This window comes from Salvelinus fontinalis, chromosome 23 (genome assembly GCF_029448725.1).
Source record: "Salvelinus fontinalis isolate EN_2023a chromosome 23, ASM2944872v1, whole genome shotgun sequence".
Taxonomy (NCBI): Eukaryota; Metazoa; Chordata; class Actinopteri; order Salmoniformes; family Salmonidae; genus Salvelinus; species Salvelinus fontinalis.
Window position 1 is genome coordinate 6,845,022 of NC_074687.1, and position 22,260 is coordinate 6,867,281.

Below are 22,260 nucleotides of genomic sequence, written 5' to 3' on the forward strand. Positions count from 1 at the left end.
TTGGCAGTGTGCTTAGGGTCATTGTCCTGTTGGTAAGCGAACCTTTGCCCCAGTTTGAGGTCCTGAGCGCTCTGGAGCTAGTTTTCATCAAGGATCTCTCTAAACTTTGCTTCGTTCATCTTTGCCTCGATCCTGACTAGTCTACTAGTCCCTGCTGCTGAAAAACACCCCCACAGATTGATGCTGCCACCACCATGCTTCACCGTAGGAATGGTTCCAGGTTTCCTCCAGACGTGACGCTTGGCATTCAGGCCAAAGAGTTGAATCTTGGTTTCATCAGACCAGAGAATCTTGTTTCTCATGGTCTGAGGGTCTTTAGATGCCTTTTGGCAAACTCCAAGTGGGCTGTCATGTTCCTTTTACTGAGCAGTGGCTTCCATCTGGCCACTCTACCATAAAGGCCTGATTGGTGGAGTGCTGCAGAGATTGTTGTCCTTCTGTAAGGTTCTCACATCTCCACAGAGGAACTCTAGAGCTCTGTCAGAGTGACCATCTGGTTCTTGGTCACCTCCCTGACCAAGTCCCTTCTCCCCCAATTTCTCAGTTTGTCCGGGTGCCAGCTCTAGGAAGGGTTTTGGTGGTTCCAAACTTCTTCCATTTAAGGATGATGGAGGTCACTGTGTTCTTCGGGACCTTCAATGCTGCAGACATTTTGATACCTTTCCCCAGATCTGTTCCTCAACCCAATCCTGTTACAGAGCTCTACAGACAATTCCTTCTACCTCATGGCTTGGTTTTTGCTTTGATATGCACAGTCAACTGTGGGACCTTATATAGACAGGTGTGTGTCTTTCAAATCATGTCCAATCAATTGAATTTTCCACAGGTGGACTCCAGTCAAGTTGTCGAAACATCTCAAGGATATTCAATGGAAACAGGATGCACCTGAGCTCAATATCTAGTCTCATAGCAAAGGGTCTGAATAGCTATGTAAATAAGGTATTTCTGTTTTTTATTTTTAATAAATGTGCAACATTTTATAAAAACCTGTTTTCGCTTTGTCATTATTGGGTATTGTGTGTAGATTGCTGAGGAGTTTCTTTTTATTTAATACATTTTAGAATAAGGCTGTAATGTAACAAAATGTGGAAAAACTCCTAAGCATTGAAGAAAAAGCTTCAAACTGTAACCAGTGCCTGCAAACTGGTTCAGTTTATCATTCAACCTACCAGGGTAGTTACAAACAGCACATGAATGAAATCATCAACATGTATTGATCACATCTTTACTAATGCTGCAGAAAGGTGCTGAAAAGCAGAATCCAGATCCATAGGATGTAGTGATCACAATATAGTAGCCATGTCTAGGAAAACCAAAGTTCCAAGGGCTGGGCCTAATATAATGTATGAGAGGTCATACAATAAGTTTTGTAGTGATTCATATGTTGTTGTAAATAATATTTGTTGGTCCGTATTGTGTAATGAGGAGCAAACAGACGCTGCACTTGACACATTTATGAAATTGCTAATTCCATTTACTAATAAGCATGCACCTATTAAGAAACTGATTGTAAAAACTGTTAAATCCCCATCAATTGATGAGGAATTGAAAAATTGCATGGTTGAGAGGTATGAGGCAAAAGGAATGGCAAATAAGTCTGGCTGCACAACCGATTCGCAAACGTATTTCAAATTGAGAAATCATGTGACTACACTGAATAAAAAGAAGAAGAAACTACACTATGAAACAAAATAAATTACATAAAGAATTATAGTAAAAGTCTTTGGAGCACCTTAAATGACATTTTAGGAAATAAGGCAAACTGAGCTCCATCATTCATTGATTCAGATGGCTCATTCATCACAAAACCGACTGCTATTGCCAACTACTTTAACTTCTTATGGCTGCAAGGGGCAGTATTGAGTAGCCAGTTAAATCTTGCCCATTTCAAACAGCCTCGTACTCAATTCTTGCTCGTACAATATGCATATTATGATTACTATTGGATAGAAAACACTCTCTAGTTTCTAAAACCGTTTGAATTATTTCTCTGAGTGAAACAGAACTCCTGCAGCACATTTCCTGACCAGGAAGTGGAATGTCAGAAATCGATGCTCTGTTCAACTTCACGCCTATACATGGGCAATGAACGTAAGAGTCTACGTACACTTCATACACCTTCCCCTGGTTGTCAAGAGGCGGTGAGAGAAGAAATTTCGTGTCTATCTTGGTCTGAGGTGGAATTAAAGCTCTTTGTATGACGTGACCGTCCATTTCCTGTTTCTGGAGCGCGCGAAAGAGGACATGGATTTGCCTTCTGTTTAGCTGTCGTTATGGACGACTAACATCTCCGGTTTAGATTTTATTTGATACATGTGACCATATCATCGTAAAGTATGTTTTTTCAATATAGTTGAATCAGATTATTGACATTTTTTCGGGAGTTTTGCCGTGTTCCGTTCTCTGACTTTGTTTACGTTGGAGAGATCCGTGCCACTTGGCAAGTGCCCATGCTAAATCAAGAGGGAAATTTGTCGTTCCAGATCCAAACAACGACTGTTCTGGACAAAGGACACCTTGTCCAACATTCTGACGGAAGATCACCAAAAGTAAGAAACATTTTATGATGCTATTTCTAATATCTGTCGTGCATGTGAACTGGTCGTCGGCGCCCAAGTGTTTCTGGCTATTGTGGCTACGCTAATATAACGCTATATTGTGTTTTCGCTGTAAAACACTTGATAAATCGGAAATATTGTCTGGAATCACAAGATGCCTGTCTTTCAATTGCTGTACACTATCTGGCCCTCAAATCCCAATCTGGCCCTCAAACCATCATGGTCACCTAATAATCCCCAGTTTACAATTGGCTCATTCATCCCCCTCCTCTCCCCTGTAACTATTCCCCAGGTCGTTGCTGCAAATGAGAACGTGTTCTCAGTCAACTTACCTGGTAAAATAACGGTAAATAAATAAATAAATAAAATGTATTTTTCAGAAATGTTTTATGATGAATATTTAGTTATTTGGCGTTGGTGTCTGTAATTTTTCTGTCTGCTTTCGGTGCAATTTCTGACTGTAGCTGCAATGTAAACTATGATTTATACCTGAAATATGCACATTTTTCGAAAAAAACATATGCTATACAATAAATATGTTATCAGACTGTCATCTGATGAGGTTGTTTCTTGGTTAGTGGCTATTTATATCTTTATTTGGCCGAATTTGTGTTAGCTACTGATGGAGTCAAAAACTGATGGAGTAATAAAAGTGGAGTCTTTTGCTAACGTGGTTAGCTAATAGATTTACATATTTTGTCTTCCCTGTAAAACATTTTAAAAATCGGACATGTTGGCTGGATTCACGAGATGTGTACCTTTCATATGCTGTATTGGACTTGTTAATGTGTGAAAGTTAAATATTTAAAAAATATATATTTAGAATTTCGCGCCCTGCACTTGAAGTGGCTGTTGTCATAAATGTACCGACGTCGGGCTTGCACGCCAAACAGGTTAATTATTTTTTAATTGACAAGATTAGCAAACTTAGGCATGACATGCCAACAACAAACGCTGACATCCAAGTATATCTGACTCAATTATGAAAGACAACCATTGTAATTCTGTAAATTGAGTGTAAAGAGGTGAACAAATGATTGTCTATCAACAATGACAAGCCACCGGGGTCTAACAACTTGGATGGAAAGTTACTGAGATAATAGCAGACAATATTGCCACTCCTATTTGCCATATTTTCAATTTAAGCCTACTAGAAAGTGGGTGCCCCCAGGCGTGGAGGTAAAGTAATTCCGCTACCTAAGAATAGTAAAGCCCCCTTTACTGTCTCAAATAGCCGACCAATCCGCCTGTTACCAACCCTTAGTAAACTTTTGGAAGAAATTGTGTTTGACCAGATACAATTATATTGTACAGTAAACAAATTGACAACAAACTTTCAGCATGCTTATAGGGAAGGACATTCAACAAGCACAGCACTTACACAAATTACTGATGATTGGCTGAGAGAAATTGATGATGGAAAGATTGTGGGGACTGTTTTGTTCGACTTCAATGTGGCTTTTGACATTATCGATCATAATCTGCTGCTGGAAAAACGTATGTGTTATGGCTTTACATCCCCTGCTATATTGTTGATAAAGAGGTACCTGTCTAACATAACACAGAGGGTGTTCTTTAATGGAAGCTTCTCCAACATAATCCAGGTAGAATCAGGAATTCCCCAGGGCAGCTGTCTAGGCCCCTTACTTTTTAAAATCTTTACTAATGACATGCCACTGGCTTTGAGTAAAGCCAATGTGTCTATGTATACGGATGACTCCACACTATAAATGTCAGCTACTACAGCAACTGAAATGACTGCAACACTTAACAAAGAGCTGCAGTTAGTTTCAGAGTGGGTGGCAAGGAATAAGTTAGTCCTAAATATTTCTAAAACTAAAAGCATTGTATGTGGACAAATCATTCACTAACCCTAAACCTCAAAGAAATCTTGTAATAAATAATGTGGAAATTGGGAAAGTTGAGGTGACTAGTCTGCTTGGAGTAAACCTGGATTGTAAACTGTCATGGTCAAAACATATTGATACAACAGTAGCTAAGATGGGGAGCACTGTCCATAATAAAGTGCTGCCTTACCTTCTTAACAGCACTATCAACAAGGCAGGTCCTACAGGCCCTAGTTTTGTTGCACCTGGACTACAATTCCGTCGTGTGGTCAGGTGCCACAAAAAGGGCCAATTGCAATTGTCTCAGAAGAGGGCAGCACAGCTGGCCCTGGGATGTTCACAGAGAGCTAATATTAATGATATGCATGTCAATCTCTCCTGGCTCAAAGTGAAGGAGAGATTGACTTCATAACTACTTGTATTTATGAGAGGTATTGAAATGTTGAATGCACCGTGATGTCTGTTTGAACTACTGGCGCACAGCTCGGACACCCATGCATACCCCACAAGACATGCCACAAGTCCCGAAGTCCAGAACAGACTATGGGAGGCGCAGAGTACTACATAGAGCCATGACAACATGGAACTCTATTCCACATCAAGTAACTGATGCAAGCAGTAAAATTGGATAAAAAAACAGATAAAATATACGTTATGGAACAGCGGGGACTGTGAAGCAACACAAACATAGGCACAGACACATACATACACACACACGATAACATACGCACTGTACACACACGTACACATGGATGTTGTACTATGTGGTAGTGGTGGAGTAGGGGCCTGAGGGCACACAGTGTGTTGTGAAATCTGTGAATGTATTGTAATGTTTTTAAAGTTGTATAAACTACCTTCATGTTGATAGACACCAGGAAGAGTAGCTGAATGGGGATCCATAATAAATGCAAATAAAAACAGACAGAGACAGAGACACAGACAGACAGACAGACAGACAGACAGACAGACAGACAGACACAGACAGACAGACAGACAGACAGACAGACAGACAGACAGACAGACACACACACACACACACACACACACACACACATTGCATGCATAAACACACACACCTCATAGCACACAAACCTCATTAACACGTGTGTGTGTGTTTGTGTGTGTGTGTGTGTAGCCGGACGGAGCGGAGAGCGTGGCTAGTTTCCACTCCAGCGACAGCGTGTTTGACAAGATGTCCGACACCGGGCATGGCCGGACAGGGTCTGATACCGCCCCACCCACCATTGCTGTCTCCAGGGCCTCTGTGTCATCAGGTATCGTCATGATAACACACTCTTTACACCTCCAACATGTGTGTATCTGAACACTTATAGAGACAGGATCCTCTCTGTTTCACACCTCCAACATGTGTGTATCTGAACACTTATAGAGACAGGATCCTCTCTGTTTCACACCTCCAACATGTGTGTATCTGAACACTTATAGAGACAGGATCCTCTCTGTTTCACACCTCCAACATGTGTGTATCTGAACACTTATAGAGACAGGATCCTCTCTGTTTCACAGAGCCCAGACAACGTTACTTGTTTACTTAGTTTGAATCTGACAGGGAAGAAGATTCAGCATTTAATAAAATAGATTTTAGGGTGGTGTTTCAGAACTATAGGAAGTGTTCTCTTAGACTGGGAGCATGTGTTAGGAAGTGTTCTATTAGACTGGGTGCATGGGAGCATGTGTTAGGAAGTGTTCTATTAGACTGGGTGCATGTGTTAGGAAGTGTTCTATTAGACTGGGTGCATGGGAGCATGTGTTAGGAAGTGTTCTATTAGACTGGGTGTGTGTGTTAGGAAGTGTTCTATTAGACTGGGTGCATGGGAGCATGTATTAGGAAGTGTTCTATTAGACTGAGTGTGTGGGTTAAGAAGTGTTCTATTAGACTGAGTGTGTGGGTTAGGAAGTGTTCTATTAGACTTGGTGTGTGGGTTAAGAAGTGTTCTATTAGACTGAGTGTGTGGGTTAGGAAGTGTTCTATTAGACTAGGTGCGTGGGTTAGGAAGTGTGTATTAGACTGGGTGTGTGGGTTAGGAAGTGTTCTATTAGACTGAGTGTGTGGGTTTGGAAATGTTCTATTTGACTGGGTGCATGGGAGCATGTGTTAGGAAGTGTTCTATTAGACTGGGTGTGTGTGTTAGGAAGTGTTCTATTAGACTGGGTGTGTGGGTTAGGAAGTGTTCTATTAGACTGGGTGCGTGGGTTAGGAAGTGTTCTATTAGACTGGGTGCGTGTGTTAGGAAGTGTTCTATTAGACTGGGTGCGTGGGTTAGGAAGTGTTCTATTAGACTCAGTGTGTGGGTTAGGAAGTGTTCTATTAGACTGGGTGTGTGTGAGCATGTGTTAGGAAGTGTTCTATTAGACTGAGTGTGTGGGAGCATGTGTTAGGAAGTGTTCTATTAGACTGGGTGTGTGGGTTTGGAAATGTTCTATTTGACTGGGTGCATGGGAGCATGTGTTAGGAAGTGTTCTATTTGACTGGGTGTGTGGGTTTGGAAATGTTCTATTTGACTGGGTGCATGGGAGCATGTGTTAGGAAGTGTTCTATTAGACTGGGTGTGTGTGTTAGGAAGTGTTCTATTTGACTGGGTGCGTGGGTTAGGAAGTGTTCTGTTAGACTGGGTGTGTGGGTTTGGAAATGTTCTATTAGACTGGGTGCGTGGGTTAGGAAGTGTTCTGTTAGACTGGGTGTGTGGGTTTGGAAATGTTCTATTTGACTGGGTGCATGGGAGCATGTGTTAGGAAGTGTTCTATTAGACTGGGTGTGTGTGATAGGAAGTGTTCTATTAGACTGGGTGTGTGGGTTAGGAAGTGTTCTATTAGACTGGGTATGTGGGTTACGAAGTGTTCTATTAGACTGGGTGCATGGGGGAATGTGTTAGGAAGTGCTCTATTAGACTGAGTGCGTGGGTTAGGAAGTGTTCTATTAGACTGGGTGTGTGTGTTAGGAAGTGTTCTATTAGACTCAGTGTGTGGGTTAGGAAGTGTTCTATTAGACTGGGTGTGTGGGATTGGAAATGTTCTATTTGACTGGTTGCATGGGAGCATGTGTTAGGAAGTGTTCTATTAGACTGGGTGCGTGGGTTAGGAAGTGTTCTATTAGACTGAGTGCGTGGGTTAGGAAGTGTTATTTTAGACTCAGTGCGTGGGTTAGGAAGTGTTCTATTAGACTCAGTGCGTGGGTTAGGAAGTGTTCTATTAGACTCAGTGCGTGGGTTAGGAAGTGTTCTATTAGACTGGGTGCGTGGGTTAGGAAGTGTTCTATTAGACTGGGTGCGTGGGTTAGGAAGTGTTCTATTAGACTGGGTGCGTGGGTTAGGAAGTGTTCTATTAGACTCAGTGCGTGGGTTAGGAAGTGTTCTATTAGACTCAGTGCTTGGGTTAGGAAGTGTTCTATTAGACTGTGTACGTGGGTTAGGAAGTGTTCTATTAGACTCAGTGCTTGGGTTAGGAAGTGTTCTATTAGACTGGGTGCGTGGGAGCATGTGTTAGGAAGTGTTCTATTAGACTGAGTGCGTGGGTTAGGAAGTGTTCTATTAGACTGGGTGTGTGTGTTAGGAAGTGTTCTATTAGACTCAGTGTGTGGGTTAGGAAGTGTTCTATTAGACTGGGTGCGTGGGTTAGGAAGTGTTCTATTAGACTGGGTGTTTGGGTTTGGAAATGTTCTATTAGACTGGGTGCATGGGTTAGGAAGTGTTCTATTAGACTGGTTGCGTGGGTTAGGACGTGTTCTATTAGACTGGGTGCGTGTGTTAGGAAGTGTTCTATTAGACTGGGTGTGTGTGTTAGGAAGTGTTCTATTAGACTGGGTGTGTGTGTTAGGAAGTGTTCTATTAGACTGAGTGTGTGGGTTAGGAAGTGTTCTATTAGACTAGGTGCGTGGGTTAGGAACTGTTCTATTAGACTGGGTGTGTGTGTTAGGAAGTGTTCTATTAGACTGAGTGTGTGGGTTAGGAAGTGTTCTATTAGACTGGGTGTGTGGGTTTGGAAATGTTCTATTAGACTGGGTGTGTGGGTTTGGAAATGTTCTATTAGACTGGGTGCGTGGGTTAGGAAGTGTTCTATTAGACTGGGTGTGTGTGTTAGGAAGTGTTCTATTAGACTGAGTGTGTGGGTTAGGAAGTGTTCTATTAGACTGGGTGTGTGGGTTTGGAAATGTTCTATTAGACTGGGTGCGTGGGTTAGGAAGTGTTCTATTAGACTGGGTGTGTGGGTTAGGAAGTGTTCTATTAGACTGGGTGCTTTGGAGCATGTGTTAGGAAGTGTTCTATTAGACTGGGTGTGTGTGTTAGGAAGTGTTCTATTAGACTCAGTGTGTGGGTTAGGAAGTATTCTATTAGACTGGGTGTGTGGGATTGGAAATGTTCTATTTGACTGGTTGCATGGGAGCATGTGTTAGGAAGTGTTCTATTAGACTGAGTGTGTGGGTTAGGAAGTGTTCTATTAGACTGGGTGCGTGGGTTAGGAAGTGTTCTATTAGACTGGGTGCGTGGGTTAGGAAGTGTTCTATTAGACTGGGTGCGTGGGTTAGGAAGTGTTCTATTAGACTCAGTGCGTGGGTTAGGAAGTGTTCTATTAGACTCAGTGCGTGGGTTAGGAAGTGTTCTATTAGACTGGGTACGTGGGTTAGGAAGTGTTCTATTAGACTGGGTGCGTGGGAGCATGTGTTAGGAAGTGTTCTATTAGACTGAGTGCGTGGGTTAGGAAGTGTTCTATTAGACTGGGTGTGTGTGTTAGGAAGTGTTCTATTAGACTCAGTGTGTTGGTTAGAAAGTGTTCTATTAGACTGGGTGTGTGGGATTGGAAATGTTCTATTAACTGGTTGCATCGGAGCATGTGTTAGGAAGTGTTCTATTAGACTGGGTGCGTGGGTTAGGAAGTGTTCTATTAGACTCAGTGCGTGGGTTAGGAAGTGTTCTATTAGACTGGGTGCGTGGGTTAGGAAGTGTTCTATTAGACTGGGTGTTTGGGTTTGGAAATGTTCTATTAGACTGGGTGCATGGGTTAGGAAGTGTTCTATTAGACTGAGTGTGTGGGTTAGGAAGTGTTCTATTAGACAGGGTGTGTGGGATTGGAAATGTTCTATTAACTGGTTGCATCGGAGCATGTGTTAGGAAGTGTTCTATTAGACTGGGTGCGTGGGTTAGGAAGTGTTCTATTAGACTCAGTGCGTGGGTTAGGAAGTGTTCTATTAGACTGGGTGCGTGGGTTAGGAAGTGTTCTATTAGACTGGGTGTTTGGGTTTGGAAATGTTCTATTAGACTGGGTGCATGGGTTAGGAAGTGTTCTATTAGACTGGTTGCGTGGGTTAGGAAGTGTTCTATTAGACTGGGTGCGTGTGTTAGGAAGTGTTCTATTAGACTGGGTGTGTGTGTTAGGAAGTGTTCTATTAGACTGAGTGTGTGGGTTAGGAAGTGTTCTATTAGACTAGGTGCGTGGGTTAGGAACTGTTCTATTAGACTGGGTGTGTGTGTTAGGAAGTGTTCTATTAGACTGAGTGTGTGGGTTAGGAAGTGTTCGATTAGACTGGGTGTGTGGGTTTGGAAATGTTCTATTAGACTGGGTGCGTGGGTTAGGAAGTGTTCTATTAGACTGGGTGTGTGTGTTAGGAAGTGTTCTATTAGACTGAGTGTGTGGGTTAGGAAGTGTTCTATTAGACTGGGTGCTTTGGAGCATGTGTTAGGAAGTGTTCTATTAGACTGGGTGTGTGTGTTAGGAAGTGTTCTATTAGACTCAGTGTGTGGGTTAGGAAGTGTTCTATTAGACTGGGTGTGTGGGATTGGAAATGTTCTATTTGACTGGTTGCATGGGAGCATGTGTTAGGAAGTGTTCTATTAGACTGAGTGTGTGGGTTAGGAAGTGTTCTATTAGACTGGGTGTGTGGGTTTGGAAATGTTCTATTAGACTGGGTGCGTGGGTTAGGAAGTGTTCTATTAGACTGGGTGTGTGGGTTAGGAAGTGTTCTATTAGACTGGGTGCTTTGGAGCATGTGTTAGGAAGTGTTCTATTAGACTGGGTGTGTGTGTTAGGAAGTGTTCTATTAGACTCAGTGTGTGGGTTAGGAAGTGTTCTATTAGACTGGTAGTGTGGGATTGGAAATGTTCTATTTGACTGGTTGCATGGGAGCATGTGTTAGGAAGTGTTCTATTAGACTGGGTGCTTGGGTTAGGAAGTGTTCTATTAGACTGGGTGCGTGGGTTAGGAAGTGTTCTATTAGACTCAGTGCGTGGGTTAGGAAGTGTTCTATTAGACTTGGTGCGTGGGTTAGGAAGTGTTCTATTAGACTGGGTGCGTGGGTTAGGAAGTGTTCTATTAGACTGGGTGCGTGGGTTAGGAAGTGTTCTATTAGACTCAGTGCGTGGGTTAGGAAGTGTTCTATTAGACTCGGTGCGTGGGAGCATGTTTTAGGAAGTGTTCTATTAGACTGGGTGCGTGGGAGCATGTGTTAGGAAGTGTTCTATTAGACTGGGTGTGTGGGTTAGGAAGTGTTCTATTAGACTGGGTTTGTGGGTTTGGAAATGTTCTTTTAGACTGGGTGTGTGGGAGCATGTGTTAGGAAGTGTTCTATTAGACTTTGTGTGTGGGTTAGGAAGTGTTCTATTAGACTGGGTGCGTGGGAGCACGTGTTAGGAAGTGTTCTATTAGACTGGGTGCGTGGATTAGGAAGTGTTCTGTTAGACTGGGTGTGTGTGTTAGGAAGTGTTCTATTAGACTGAGTGTGTGGGTTAGGAAGTGTTCTATTAGACTGGGTGTGTGGGTTTGGAAATGTTCTATTAGACTGGGTGCATGGGTTAGGAAGTGTTCTATTAGACTGGTTGCGTGGGTTAGGAAGTGTTCTATTAGACTGGGTGCGTGGGTTAGGAAGTGTTCTATTAGACTGGGTGTGTGTGTTAGGAAGTGTTCTATTAGACTGAGTGTGTGGGTTAGGAAGTGTTCTATTAGACTAGGTGCGTGGGTTAGGAACTGTTCTATTAGACTGGTTGCATGGGAGCATGTGTTAGGAAGTGTTCTATTTGACTGGTTGTGTGGGTTTGGAAATGTTCTATTTGACTGGGTGCATGGGAGCATGTGTTAGGAAGTGTTCTATTAGACTGGGTGCGTGGGTTAGGAAGTGTTCTATTAGACTGGGTGCGTGGGTTAGGAAGTGTTCTATTAGACTGAGTGCGTGGGTTAGGAAGTGTTCTTTTAGACTCAGTGCGTGGGTTAGGAAGTGTTCTATTAGACTCAGTGCGTGGGTTAGGAAGTGTTCTATTAGACTCAGTGCGTGGGTTAGGAAGTGTTCTATTAGACTGGGTGCGTGGGTTAGGAAGTGTTCTATTAGACTGGGTGTGTGGGTTAGGAAGTGTTCTATTAGACTGGGTGCGTGGGTTAGGAAGTGTTCTATTAGACTCGGTGCGTGGGAGCATGTTTTAGGAAGTGTTCTATTAGACTGGGTGCGTGGGAGCATGTGTTAGGAAGTGTTCTATTAGACTGGGTGCGTGGATTAGGAAGTGTTCTATTAGACTGGGAGCATGTGTTAGGAAGTGTTCTATTAGACTTGGTGTGTGGGTTAGGAAGTGTTCTATTAGACTCGGTGCGTGGGAGCATGTTTTAGGAAGTGTTCTATTAGACTGGGTGCGTGGGAGCATGTGTTAGGAAGTGTTCTATTAGACTGGGTGTGTGGGTTAGGAAGTGTTCTATTAGACTGGGTTTGTGGGTTTGGAAATGTTCTTTTAGACTGGGTGTGTGGGAGCATGTGTTAGGAAGTGTTCTATTAGACTTGGTGTGTGGGTTAGGAAGTGTTCTATTAGACTGGGTGCGTGGGAGCACGTGTTAGGAAGTGTTCTATTAGACTGGGTGCGTGGATTAGGAAGTGTTCTGTTAGACTGGGTGTGTGTGTTAGGAAGTGTTCTATTAGACTGAGTGTGTGGGTTAGGAAGTGTTCTATTAGACTGGGTGTGTGGGTTTGGAAATGTTCTATTAGACTGGGTGCATGGGTTAGGAAGTGTTCTATTAGACTGGTTGCGTGGGTTAGGAAGTGTTCTATTAGACTGGGTGCGTGGGTTAGGAAGTGTTCTATTAGACTGGGTGTGTGTGTTAGGAAGTGTTCTATTAGACTGAGTGTGTGGGTTAGGAAGTGTTCTATTAGACTAGGTGCGTGGGTTAGGAACTGTTCTATTAGACTGGTTGCATGGGAGCATGTGTTAGGAAGTGTTCTATTTGACTGGTTGTGTGGGTTTGGAAATGTTCTATTTGACTGGGTGCATGGGAGCATGTGTTAGGAAGTGTTCTATTAGACTGGGTGCGTGGGTTAGGAAGTGTTCTATTAGACTGGGTGCGTGGGTTAGGAAGTGTTCTATTAGACTGAGTGCGTGGGTTAGGAAGTGTTCTTTTAGACTCAGTGCGTGGGTTAGGAAGTGTTCTATTAGACTCAGTGCGTGGGTTAGGAAGTGTTCTATTAGACTCAGTGCGTGGGTTAGGAAGTGTTCTATTAGACTGGGTGCGTGGGTTAGGAAGTGTTCTATTAGACTGGGTGTGTGGGTTAGGAAGTGTTCTATTAGACTGGGTGCGTGGGTTAGGAAGTGTTCTATTAGACTCGGTGCGTGGGAGCATGTTTTAGGAAGTGTTCTATTAGACTGGGTGCGTGGGAGCATGTGTTAGGAAGTGTTCTATTAGACTGGGTGCGTGGATTAGGAAGTGTTCTATTAGACTGGGAGCATGTGTTAGGAAGTGTTCTATTAGACTTGGTGTGTGGGTTAGGAAGTGTTCTATTAGACTGGGTGCGTGGATTAGGAAGTGTTCTATTAGACTGGGTGTGTGTGTTAGGAAGTGTTCTATTAGACTGAGTGTGTGGGTTAGGAAGTGTTCTATTAGACTGGGTGTGTGGGTTTGGAAATGTTATATTAGACTGGGTGCATGGGTTAGGAAGTGTTCTATTAGACTGGTTGCGTGTGTTAGGAAGTGTTCTATTAGACTGGGTGCGTGGGTTAGGAAGTGTTCTATTAGACTGGGTGTGTGTGTTAGGAAGTGTTCTATTAGACTTAGTGTGTGGGTTAGGAAGTGTTCTATTAGACTAGGTGCGTGGGTTAGGAAGTGTTCTATTAGACTGGGTGCGTGGGTTAGGAACTGTTCTATTAGACTGGTTGCATGGGAGCATGTGTTAGGAAGTGTTCTATTAGACTGAGTGTGTGGGAGCATGTGTTAGGAAGTGTTCTATTAGACTGGGTGTGTGGGTTTGGAAATGTTCTATTTGACTGGGTGCATGGGAGCATGTGTTAGGAAGTGTTCTATTAGACTGGTTGTGTGGGTTTGGAAATGTTCTATTTGACTGGGTGCATGGGAGCATGTGTTAGGAAGTGTTCTATTAGACTGGGTGCGTGGGTTAGGAAGTGTTCTATTAGACTTGGTGCGTGGGTTAGGAAGTGTTCTATTAGACTGGGTGCGTGGGTTAGGAAGTGTTCTATTAGACTGGGTGTGTGTGTTAGGAAGTGTTCTATTAGACTGAGTGTGTGGGTTAGGAAGTGTTCTATTAGACTGGGTGCTTTGGAGCATGTGTTAGGAAGTGTTCTATTAGACTCAGTGTGTGGGTTAGGAAGTGTTCTATTAGACTGGGTGTGTGGGATTGGAAATGTTCTATTTGACTGGTTGCATGGGAGCATGTGTTAGGAAGTGTTCTATTAGACTGAGTGTGTGGGTTAGGAAGTGTTCTATTAGACTGGGTGTGTGGGTTAGGAAGTGTTCTATTAGACTGGTAGTGTGGGATTGGAAATGTTCTATTTGACTGGTTGCATGGGAGCATGTGTTAGGAAGTGTTCTATTAGACTGGGTGCTTGGGTTAGGAAGTGTTCTTTTAGACTCAGTGCGTGGGTTAGGAAGTGTTCTATTAGACTCAGTGCGTGGGTTAGGAAGTGTTCTATTAGACTGGGTGCGTGGGTTAGGAAGTGTTCTATTAGACTGGGTGCGTGGGTTAGGAAGTGTTCTATTAGACTGGGTGCGTGGGTTAGGAAGTGTTCTATTAGACTCAGTGCGTGGGTTAGGAAGTGTTCTATTAGACTCGGTGCGTGGGAGCATGTTTTAGGAAGTGTTCTATTAGACTGGGTGCGTGGGAGCATGTGTTAGGAAGTGTTCTATTAGACTGGGTGTGTGGGTTAGGAAGTGTTCTATTAGACTGGGTTTGTGGGTTTGGAAATGTTCTTTTAGACTGGGTGTGTGGGAGCATGTGTTAGGAAGTGTTCTATTAGACTTGGTGTGTGGGTTAGGAAGTGTTCTATTAGACTGGGTGCGTGGGAGCACGTGTTAGGAAGTGTTCTATTAGACTGGTTGTGTGGATTAGGAAGTGTTCTGTTAGACTGGGTGTGTGTGTTAGGAAGTGTTCTATTAGACTGAGTGTGTGGGTTAGGAAGTGTTCTATTAGACTGGGTGTGTGGGTTTGGAAATGTTCTATTAGACTGGGTGCATGGGTTAGGAAGTGTTCTATTAGACTGGTTGCGTGGGTTAGGAAGTGTTCTATTAGACTGGGTGCGTGGGTTAGGAAGTGTTCTATTAGACTGGGTGTGTGTGTTAGGAAGTGTTCTATTAGACTGAGTGTGTGGGTTAGGAAGTGTTCTATTAGACTAGGTGCGTGGGTTAGGAACTGTTCTATTAGACTGGTTGCATGGGAGTATGTGATAGGAAGTGTTCTATTTGATAGGTTGTGTGGGTTTGGAAATGTTCTATTTGACTGGGTGCATGGGAGCATGTGTTAGGAAGTGTTCTATTAGACTGGGTGCGTGGGTTAGGAAGTGTTCTATTAGACTGAGTGCGTGGGTTAGGAAGTGTTCTTTTAGACTCAGTGCGTGGGTTAGGAAGTGTTCTATTAGACTCAGTGCGTGGGTTAGGAAGTGTTCTATTAGACTCAGTGCGTGGGTTAGGAAGTGTTCTATTAGACTGGGTGCGTGGGTTAGGAAGTGTTCTATTAGACTGGGTGCGTGGGTTAGGAAGTGTTCTATTAGACTGGGTGCGTGGGTTAGGAAGTGTTCTATTAGACTCGGTGCGTGGGATTATGTTTTAGGAAGTGTTCTATTAGACTGGGTGCGTGGGAGCAAGTGTTAGGAAGTGTTCTATTAGACTGGGTGCGTGGATTAGGAAGTGTTCTATTAGACTGGGAGCATGTGTTAGGAATTGTTCTATTAGACTGGGTGTGTGGGTTTGGAAATGTTCTATTAGACTGGGTGCATGGGTTAGGAAGTGTTCTATTAGACTGGTTGCGTGTGTTAGGAAGTGTTCTATTAGACTGGGTGCGTGGGTTAGGAAGTGTTCTATTAGACTGGGTGTGTGTGTTAGGAAGTGTTCTATTAGACTTAGTGTGTGGGTTAGGAAGTGTTCTATTAGACTAGGTGCGTGGGTTAGGAAGTGTTCTATTAGACTGGGTGCGTGGGTTAGGAACTGTTCTATTAGACTGGTTGCATGGGAGCATGTGTTAGGAAGTGTTCTATTAGACTGAGTGTGTGGGAGCATGTGTTAGGAAGTGTTCTATTAGACTGGGTGTGTGGGTTTGGAAATGTTCTATTTGACTGGGTGCATGGAAGCATGTGTTAGGAAGTGTTCTATTTGACTGGTTGTGTGGGTTTGGAAATGTTCTATTTGACTGGGTGCATGGGAGCATGTGTTAGGAAGTGTTCTATTAGACTGGGTGCGTGGGTTAGGAAGTGTTCTATTAGACTGGGTGTGTGGGTTAGGAAGTGTTCTATTAGACTGGGTGCGTGGGTTAGGAAGTGTTCTGTTAGACTGGGTGTGTGGGTTTGGAAATGTTCTATTTGACTGGGTGCATGGGAGCATGTGTTAGGAAGTGTTCTATTAGACTGGGTGCGTGGGTTAGGAAGTGTTCTATTAGACTGGGTGCGTGGGTTAGGAAGTGTTCTATTAGACTGGGTGCATGGGTTAGGAAGTGTTCTATTAGACTGGGAGCGTGGGTTAGGAAGTGTTCTATTAGACTGGGTGCGTGGGTTAGGAAGTGTTCTATTAGACTGGGTGTGTGGGTTAGGAAGTGTTCTATTAGACTGGGTGCGTGGGTTAGGAAGTGTTCTATTAGAATGGGTGTGTGGGTTAGGAAGTGTTCTATTAGACTGGGTGTGTGGGTTAGGAAGTGTTCTATTAGACTGGGAGCATGTGTTAGGAAGTGTTCTATTAGACTGGGTGCGTGGGTTAGGAAGTGTTCTATTAGACTGGGTGCGTGGGTTAGGAAGTGTTCTATTAGACTGGGTGCGTGGGAGCATGTGTTAGGAAGTGTTCTATTAGACTGGGTGTGTGTGTTAGGAAGTGTTCTATTAGACTCAGTGTGTGGGTTAGGAAGTGTTCTATTAGACTGGGTGTGTGGGATTGGAAATGTTCTATTTGACTGGTTGCATGGGAGCATGTGTTAGGAAGTGTTCTATTAGACTGAGTGTGTGGGTTAGGAAGTGTTCTATTAGACTGGGTGTGTGGGTTTGGAAATGTTCTATTAGACTGGGTGCGTGGGTTAGGAAGTGTTCTATTAGACTGGGTGTGTGGGTTAGGAAGTGTTCTATTAGACTGGGTGCTTTGGAGCATGTGTTAGGAAGTGTTCTATTAGACTGGGTGTGTGTGTTAGGAAGTGTTCTATTAGACTCAGTGTGTGGGTTAGGAAGTGTTCTATTAGACTGGTAGTGTGGGATTGGAAATGTTCTATTTGACTGGTTGCATGGGAGCATGTGTTAGGAAGTGTTCTATTAGACTGGGTGCTTGGGTTAGGAAGTGTTCTATTAGACTGGGTGCGTGGGTTAGGAAGTGTTCTATTAGACTCAGTGCGTGGGTTAGGAAGTGTTCTATTAGACTGGGTGCGTGGGTTAGGAAGTGTTCTATTAGACTGGGTGCGTGGGTTAGGAAGTGTTCTATTAGACTGGGTGCGTGGGTTAGGAAGTGTTCTATTAGACTCAGTGCGTGGGTTAGGAAGTGTTCTATTAGACTCGGTGCGTGGGAGCATGTTTTAGGAAGTGTTCTATTAGACTGGGTGCGTGGGAGCATGTGTTAGGAAGTGTTCTATTAGACTGGGTGTGTGGGTTAGGAAGTGTTCTATTAGACTGGGTTTGTGGGTTTGGAAATGTTCTTTTAGACTGGGTGTGTGGGAGCATGTGTTAGGAAGTGTTCTATTAGACTTGGTGTGTGGGTTAGGAAGTGTTCTATTAGACTGGGTGCGTGGGAGCACGTGTTAGGAAGTGTTCTATTAGACTGGGTGCGTGGATTAGGAAGTGTTCTGTTAGACTGGGTGTGTGTGTTAGGAAGTGTTCTATTAGACTGAGTGTGTGGGTTAGGAAGTGTTCTATTAGACTGGGTGTGTGGGTTTGGAAATGTTCTATTAGACTGGGTGCATGGGTTAGGAAGTGTTCTATTAGACTGGTTGCGTGGGTTAGGAAGTGTTCTATTAGACTGGGTGCGTGGGTTAGGAAGTGTTCTATTAGACTGGGTGTGTGTGTTAGGAAGTGTTCTATTAGACTGAGTGTGTGGGTTAGGAAGTGTTCTATTAGACTAGGTGCGTGGGTTAGGAACTGTTCTATTAGACTGGTTGCATGGGAGCATGTGTTAGGAAGTGTTCTATTTGACTGGTTGTGTGGGTTTGGAAATGTTCTATTTGACTGGGTGCATGGGAGCATGTGTTAGGAAGTGTTCTATTAGACTGGGTGCGTGGGTTAGGAAGTGTTCTATTAGACTGAGTGCGTGGGTTAGGAAGTGTTCTTTTAGACTCAGTGCGTGGGTTAGGAAGTGTTCTATTAGACTCAGTGCGTGGGTTAGGAAGTGTTCTATTACACTCAGTGCGTGGGTTAGGAAGTGTTCTATTAGACTGGGTGCGTGGGTTAGGAAGTGTTCTATTAGACTGGGTGTGTGGGTTAGGAAGTGTTCTATTAGACTGGGTGCGTGGGTTAGGAAGTGTTCTATTAGACTCGGTGCGTGGGAGCATGTTTTAGGAAGTGTTCTATTAGACTGGGTGCGTGGGAGCATGTGTTAGGAAGTGTTCTATTAGACTGGGTGCGTGGATTAGGAAGTGTTCTATTAGACTGGGAGCATGTGTTAGGAAGTGTTCTATTAGACTTGGTGTGTGGGTTAGGAAGTGTTCTATTAGACTGGGTGCGTGGATTAGGAAGTGTTCTATTAGACTGGGTGTGTGTGTTAGGAAGTGTTCTATTAGACTGAGTGTGTGGGTTAGGAAGTGTTCTATTAGACTGGGTGTGTGGGTTTGGAAATGTTATATTAGACTGGGTGCATGGGTTAGGAAGTGTTCTATTAGACTGGTTGCGTGTGTTAGGAAGTGTTCTATTAGACTGGGTGCGTGGGTTAGGAAGTGTTCTATTAGACTGGGTGTGTGTGTTAGGAAGTGTTCTATTAGACTTAGTGTGTGGGTTAGGAAGTGTTCTATTAGACTAGGTGCGTGGGTTAGGAAGTGTTCTATTAGACTGGGTGCGTGGGTTAGGAACTGTTCTATTAGACTGGTTGCATGGGAGCATGTGTTAGGAAGTGTTCTATTAGACTGAGTGTGTGGGAGCATGTGTTAGGAAGTGTTCTATTAGACTGGGTGTGTGGGTTTGGAAATGTTCTATTTGACTGGGTGCATGGGAGCATGTGTTAGGAAGTGTTCTATTTGACTGGTTGTGTGGGTTTGGAAATGTTCTATTTGACTGGGTGCATGGGAGCATGTGTTAGGAAGTGTTCTATTAGACTGGGTGCGTGGGTTAGGAAGTGTTCTATTAGACTGGGTGCGTGTGAGCACGTGTTAGGAAGTGTTCTATTAGACTGGGTGCGTGGATTAGGAAGTGTTCTGTTAGACTGGGTGTGTGTGTTAGGAAGTGTTCTATTAGACTGAGTGTGTGGGTTAGGAAGTGTTCTATTAGACTGGGTGTGTGGGTTTGGAAATGTTCTATTAGACTGGGTGCATGGGTTAGGAAGTGTTCTATTAGACTGGTTGCGTGGGTTAGGAAGTGTTCTATTAGACTGGGTGCGTGGGTTAGGAAGTGTTCTATTAGACTGGGTGTGTGTGTTAGGAAGTGTTCTATTAGACTGAGTGTGTGGGTTAGGAAGTGTTCTATTAGACTAGGTGCGTGGGTTAGGAACTGTTCTATTAGACTGGTTGCATGGGAGCATGTGTTAGGAAGTGTTCTATTTGACTGGTTGTGTGGGTTTGGAAATGTTCTATTTGACTGGGTGCATGGGAGCATGTGTTAGGAAGTGTTCTATTAGACTGGGTGCGTGGGTTAGGAAGTGTTCTATTAGACTGAGTGCGTGGGTTAGGAAGTGTTCTATTAGACTGGGTGTGTGGGATTGGAAATGTTCTATTTGACTGGTTGCATGGGAGCATGTGTTAGGAAGTGTTCTATTAGACTGAGTGTGTGGGTTAGGAAGTGTTCTATTAGACTGGGTGTGTGGGTTTGGAAATGTTCTATTAGACTGGGTGCGTGGGTTAGGAAGTGTTCTATTAGACTGGGTGTGTGGGTTAGGAAGTGTTCTATTAGACTGGGTGCTTTGGAGCATGTGTTAGGAAGTGTTCTATTAGACTGGGTGTGTGTGTTAGGAAGTGTTCTATTAGACTCAGTGTGTGGGTTAGGAAGTGTTCTATTAGACTGGTAGTGTGGGATTGGAAATGTTCTATTTGACTGGTTGCATGGGAGCATGTGTTAGGAAGTGTTCTATTAGACTGGGTGCTTGGGTTAGGAAGTGTTCTTTTAGACTCAGTGCGTGGGTTAGGAAGTGTTCTATTAGACTCAGTGCGTGGGTTAGGAAGTGTTCTATTAGACTGGGTGCGTGGGTTAGGAAGTGTTCTATTAGACTGGGTGCGTGGGTTAGGAAGTGTTCTATTAGACTGGGTGCGTGGGTTAGGAAGTGTTCTATTAGACTCAGTGCGTGGGTTAGGAAGTGTTCTATTAGACTCGGTGCGTGGGAGCATGTTTTAGGAAGTGTTCTATTAGACTGGGTGCGTGGGAGCATGTGTTAGGAAGTGTTCTATTAGACTGGGTGTGTGGGTTAGGAAGTGTTCTATTAGACTGGGTTTGTGGGTTTGGAAATGTTCTTTTAGACTGGGTGTGTGGGAGCATGTGTTAGGAAGTGTTCTATTAGACTTGGTGTGTGGGTTAGGAAGTGTTCTATTAGACTGGGTGCGTGGGAGCACGTGTTAGGAAGTGTTCTATTAGACTGGGTGCGTGGATTAGGAAGTGTTCTGTTAGACTGGGTGTGTGTGTTAGGAAGTGTTCTATTAGACTGAGTGTGTGGGTTAGGAAGTGTTCTATTAGACTGGGTGTGTGGGTTTGGAAATGTTCTATTAGACTGGGTGCATGGGTTAGGAAGTGTTCTATTAGACTGGTTGCGTGGGTTAGGAAGTGTTCTATTAGACTGGGTGCGTGGGTTAGGAAGTGTTCTATTAGACTGGGTGTGTGTGTTAGGAAGTGTTCTATTAGACTGAGTGTGTGGGTTAGGAAGTGTTCTATTAGACTAGGTGCGTGGGTTAGGAACTGTTCTATTAGACTGGTTGCATGGGAGTATGTGTTAGGAAGTGTTCTATTTGACTGGTTGTGTGGGTTTGGAAATGTTCTATTTGACTGGGTGCATGGGAGCATGTGTTAGGAAGTGTTCTATTAGACTGGGTGCGTGGGTTAGGAAGTGTTCTATTAGACTGAGTGCGTGGGTTAGGAAGTGTTCTTTTAGACTCAGTGCGTGGGTTAGGAAGTGTTCTATTAGACTCAGTGCGTGGGTTAGGAAGTGTTCTATTAGACTCAGTGCGTGGGTTAGGAAGTGTTCTATTAGACTGGGTGCGTGGGTTAGGAAGTGTTCTATTAGACTGGGTGTGTGGGTTAGGAAGTGTTCTATTAGACTGGGTGCGTGGGTTAGGAAGTGTTCTATTAGACTCGGTGCGTGGGAGCATGTTTTAGGAAGTGTTCTATTAGACTGGGTGCGTGGGAGCATGTGTTAGGAAGTGTTCTATTAGACTGGGTGCGTGGATTAGGAAGTGTTCTATTAGACTGGGAGCATGTGTTAGGAAGTGTTCTATTAGACTGGGTGTGTGGGTTTGGAAATGTTCTATTAGACTGGGTGCATGGGTTAGGAAGTGTTCTATTAGACTGGTTGCGTGTGTTAGGAAGTGTTCTATTAGACTGGGTGCGTGGGTTAGGAAGTGTTCTATTAGACTGGGTGTGTGTGTTAGGAAGTGTTCTATTAGACTTAGTGTGTGGGTTAGGAAGTGTTCTATTAGACTAGGTGCGTGGGTTAGGAAGTGTTCTATTAGACTGGGTGCGTGGGTTAGGAACTGTTCTATTAGACTGGTTGCATGGGAGCATGTGTTAGGAAGTGTTTTATTAGACTTGAGTGTGTGGTAGCATGTGTTAGGAAGTGTTCTATTAGACTGGGTGTGTGGGTTTGGAAATGTTCTATTTGACTGGGTGCATGGAAGCATGTGTTAGGAAGTGTTCTATTTGACTGGTTGTGTGGGTTTGGAAATGTTCTATTTGACTGGGTGCATGGGAGCATGTGTTAGGAAGTGTTCTATTAGACTGGGTGCGTGGGTTAGGAAGTGTTCTATTAGACTGGGTGCGTGGGTTAGGAAGTGTTCTATTAGACTGGGTGCGTGGGTTAGGAAGTGTTCTGTTAGACTGGGTGTGTGGGTTTGGAAATGTTCTATTTGACTGGGTGCATGGGAGCATGTGTTAGGAAGTGTTCTATTAGACTGGGTGCGTGGGTTAGGAAGTGTTCTATTAGACTGGGTGCATGGGTTAGGAAGTGTTCTATTAGACTGGGAGCGTGGGTTAGGAAGTGTTCTATTAGACTGGGTGCGTGGGTTAGGAAGTGTTCTATTAGACTGGGTGTGTGGGTTAGGAAGTGTTCTATTAGAC

At 43.8% G+C, this 22,260-nt stretch overlaps 1 protein-coding gene across 2 annotated transcripts in view; it reads left to right on the forward strand.

Moving 5' to 3' along the window:
* The window catches only part of sytl5 (synaptotagmin-like 5), a 119,893-nt gene that overhangs the window by 66,856 nt on the left and 30,777 nt on the right, over positions 1–22,260 (forward strand). For both annotated transcript variants that reach the window (XM_055877751.1, XM_055877750.1), the window contains exon 7: positions 5,541–5,679. In XM_055877751.1, coding sequence (XP_055733726.1) covers positions 5,541–5,679 — 139 coding nt within the window. The remainder of the gene's footprint in view (positions 1–5,540; positions 5,680–22,260) is intronic.